This window comes from Corvus brachyrhynchos, unplaced genomic scaffold, assembly GCF_000691975.1.
Source record: "Corvus brachyrhynchos isolate BGI_N302 unplaced genomic scaffold, ASM69197v1 scaffold162, whole genome shotgun sequence".
Taxonomy (NCBI): domain Eukaryota; kingdom Metazoa; phylum Chordata; class Aves; order Passeriformes; family Corvidae; genus Corvus; species Corvus brachyrhynchos.
The window spans coordinates 5,990,705-5,994,346 of NW_008236696.1; the positions used below are offsets into that span (position 1 = coordinate 5,990,705).

At 37.1% G+C, this 3,642-nt stretch overlaps 1 protein-coding gene across 8 annotated transcripts in view; it reads right to left on the reverse strand.

Annotated features, from left to right (window-relative positions):
• The window catches only part of ARMC9 (armadillo repeat containing 9), a 61,652-nt gene that overhangs the window by 35,455 nt on the left and 22,555 nt on the right, over positions 1 to 3,642 (reverse strand). For all 8 annotated transcript variants that reach the window (XR_001859597.1, XR_001859595.1, XR_001859596.1 and 5 more), the window contains 2 exons: positions 1,927 to 1,961; positions 666 to 777 (listed from right to left, as the gene is read on the reverse strand). Coding sequence is in view for 4 of the 8 variants with exons in the window: in XM_008644550.2 (XP_008642772.1) it covers positions 666 to 777; positions 1,927 to 1,961 (147 nt within the window). In the remaining 4 variants the exon portion in view is untranslated. The remainder of the gene's footprint in view (positions 1 to 665; positions 778 to 1,926; positions 1,962 to 3,642) is intronic.

Consider the following 3,642-nt stretch of genomic DNA (forward strand, 5'->3'; position numbering starts at 1 on the left):
AAAACTGTTACTTGGGAGCTGTCATCATTGCCCATACAGGAAGGATACAGCATTACTTCCCATAAAGTTAAAAAACCTACAGATGTGGTGCTTTTCTTAAACATCTGAGACAGAGCACTGGGCTAGAAACTAGCACTGGTCAGAACAAACGGATTGTTTTTTATGTGAAAATGGACACTGAAACTTGATCAGAATTCCACTATTATCATCTTTCATGTTTGTCACTTTGAAAACATCAGCTTTCTTTTCAGAAAAAAGCAAAAAGTAGGTTCCTGTAAAATACCTTGATTATAAAGGAAAACTGGTGATTAGAGTCAGGTATGTCTTGGATACAGCAGTATTTATATAAATGTAAACAAAAAAGATATATGGAAAAAGGAACTGCCTAAAACAACAATTTATTTGAAAACACATCAAAAATTATTTCCACTGAATATCTCAGAAATCTGGGAATTCCTCATGTGAGGAATCTGTCTCTCCTCAGATGAGAAGAACACTGCTACACTACAAACAGACACCTCCTGCCTGGGCTACCTTCATCATCTCAACAGCCTTAGCCTCACCAACAGTGAAGCTGCCTGTGATGTTGAACTCATCACCAGAACAACCATCTTGTTTGCAAAATGGATCTTAGCTCTGGATGCCTCCAGAGGCCCTGTCCTTACCCAGCGCAGAGCCTGCAGTAAGAGGGCCTTGAGACGATCACTCCCTGTAATCAAATCTTTCTTCAACTTCTCATAATCCAAAGAGGGCAACAATGGCACCTCCTGTGTCTTCCTAAATGCAAACGGAAAAGACATTCATCAAAACTCTCTCCTTGTTCAGTGCAGCTGATGTTACTGAGGTGAGAAGAGCAAAAACAGGAAGTCTGCTTCAGGAAAAGAATTTCCACATTTTCACACTTTTATTACCATTATAGTGTTAGGGCAACAGACTTGTTAAATTCAGGGTTGTTTTTTAATTATACATGCAGCTCACTTACCATCACAACTTGCAGAAAGTAAACTGACAACCAGCCAGCTGATCATCTGAGATTTTTACTGGTACAAAGCAGTACAGCAACATCCTTTTTTTCCCTTCCCCTACTGGACCACAAGGGCATGAGGGCAGCACTCGTGGCTCTTGACACAATTAGAAACAGATGCAGTAAAAAGCTGCAGCTCCAACTCCACCTCTGAGCCCTCAGGCACACAGAAATGTCTTCTCCAAGGCAAAGGTGGATTTTTACAGGCTGGAGTATGCTGGCTTAACATGAGACTTAATACAGGACTACTTTCTATGCATCAATACTATCTTGCTATTATGAAATTTAATAGAAATTTCCCTTAAGAAAACTGGTTCCAGTCAATGTTTTAATATTTAAATACAATCCATTAAAATATTTTAATATCTTCCCATCCTACCACTTTTCAAAACAAATTTTAATCCTAATTGTCCCATTATCTTGTAAACAACAGGATAAAAACAGTGTCTCAAAAAATGTAATAAAACTTCACCTTGAATATACCATCTCTATTCAATACTATAAGCCAAAATTTATTAAGTCAGACACAAAAAAATTAAAGTCAAAGCACCCAAAAATCCATATTAGTGACTTCCCTTTTTCCTGGATTTGTGAGAATCAAACCAATTACAACAACAGGACTGAAATATGTGGAAACAGTAAAAATACAGCAACAACCTCACAGGTGTGGAATGGCAAATTTACTAGATTAACAACATTCTGTTGAAATTAGAATGTTACTGAAGCTGCTCAGCAGAAGAACACAGACCACACAATACTTGCATCAACATTCACTCAGGTCAGAGGAAGCACAGAGGAGAAGTGATTCCCATTTGCACACAACTGGCAGTGTGTACTTTAGTTTACAAACCCCTCCTCCTCTTCTCTACAGATAGAAATGAAGCTCAGCAACAAATACTTACATAGAGGCTAAAGATGCTCTTAACAGTGTGGAAGCCTGGATCACAAAAATAAAGAAAAAAAGAAATTACAGCAGATTAGTCCAAATTTCACATAATGTTCCCAATGAGGTCCAAAGTGATTTTTTTCACTGAGGTTCTGCAGTTCTTTTCCTATAAAGCCTGTGCTGTAAACAAGAAACACAGCTAAAGAAAGAGCACTTCAGTGTTTATCTTTCTTTTCCCTTAAAGTGTTTCACGGGTAAAAATCTCTTTTGTTATGATCTGGCTATATTATCCTCACCCACATAGTCCACAAATTACCTATGCTTGAAGCACTTAAAAAAGTAATAATAAAAAAGGAATAGAAACAACTATCTGAAGCCCACTGAGGAAGATGAAGAACTTGCTAAGCACATTCATTGACTTCATAAATTTTCATACCTTTGAAATTGCAATAATATTTCATTGGAGACCCAGCATGCATTCCTACATATAAATTTATTGTAATTCTTTGTTTCAACACTAAAGTTATTAAGTGCCTGCTGCTACCAAAATATACCCCTATGTATAATTATTAATATGTAAAGACAGGACTATGTATTCTAGTATGGATAAAACCAATATGAAATAGCATGCCATTTCTCAGTGGTTCTGCCTAGGATATTATAATTAAATCCTGGATATTTCTTCTCTGATGCAGGGTGACACAGTGCATATACAGGCACCACTACACAGCATGGAACAGCAACCATATAAAAGTTCCACACGAAAGTTGTCTGCCTCAGTAAATAGTTTTTGCTAGAGTTAATTGTAGGTGAGCAAAGAAGCAGCAATTCTGGCATAAGAGTGCTTCATGTCATGCATTCTGATGTCAACTACATGCTGTATTTGCAGAATATTCAATGTCATCTCTTTGTGCTGATCTCTCTGCTAAAAATCTCTTGTTACCACTTATGCCTGTGAAACTGGTCTTCTCTCCTAACCAAGCCTCTTTCAGTGGGAGCTATATAATCAATGTCTATTGTCAGATGTAAAACTGTGGGATTTAGGAGATAAAAAGCATGAAATACCATAGAGAATATTGAATTACACCAACCGACATATTCTTGAAAACAACTTGGTGGGTATCCTTGCAATACAAGGAACTGCTCTCTTAGATGTGAAATAAGCTTATATGCACACTGGAAAGCGTTTTATATTTTGTCAATGAATGACTTGTACACAATACACAATTAACAAGTCATACACCTCAAAAGTAACCTGTCTTGACCAGCAGTTCTCATACCATAGTTTATCTTACACAGAATAAAAGCCTTTAAAGTATCATATCTGCCCCTAGACTGTTTTGCCCTCGTTCATTTTCCTTAGCATTTTTGATAAGTATAAAGACTTAATTTTGTTTAAACACAGCTGTTTTCCCAGTCAAAGCCTAACACCTTGTAGCTGAATGTGCAATGAAATCACAAATCACTTTCGTTGCCTCTGTCAGCACCTTTCTCCTTTCTCCATTAGAGAAAATGGAAGAAAGTGACTATAGCACTTGAATGCAAAAAAATTACAGAGCCCTTGGAGATGAGAAGGTCAAACAGAGAATAGCAGTGAGAAAAGAAACAGAGCAGGGCACTAGGGATATATAGATGTATATAAGGATTTTCTGCTTCTCAACAAAGTCTTTTTTACACACCTCTTTGTTGTCTAAGAAAGAAAAACATGCTCTAACCAAAATCTAACCAGAGG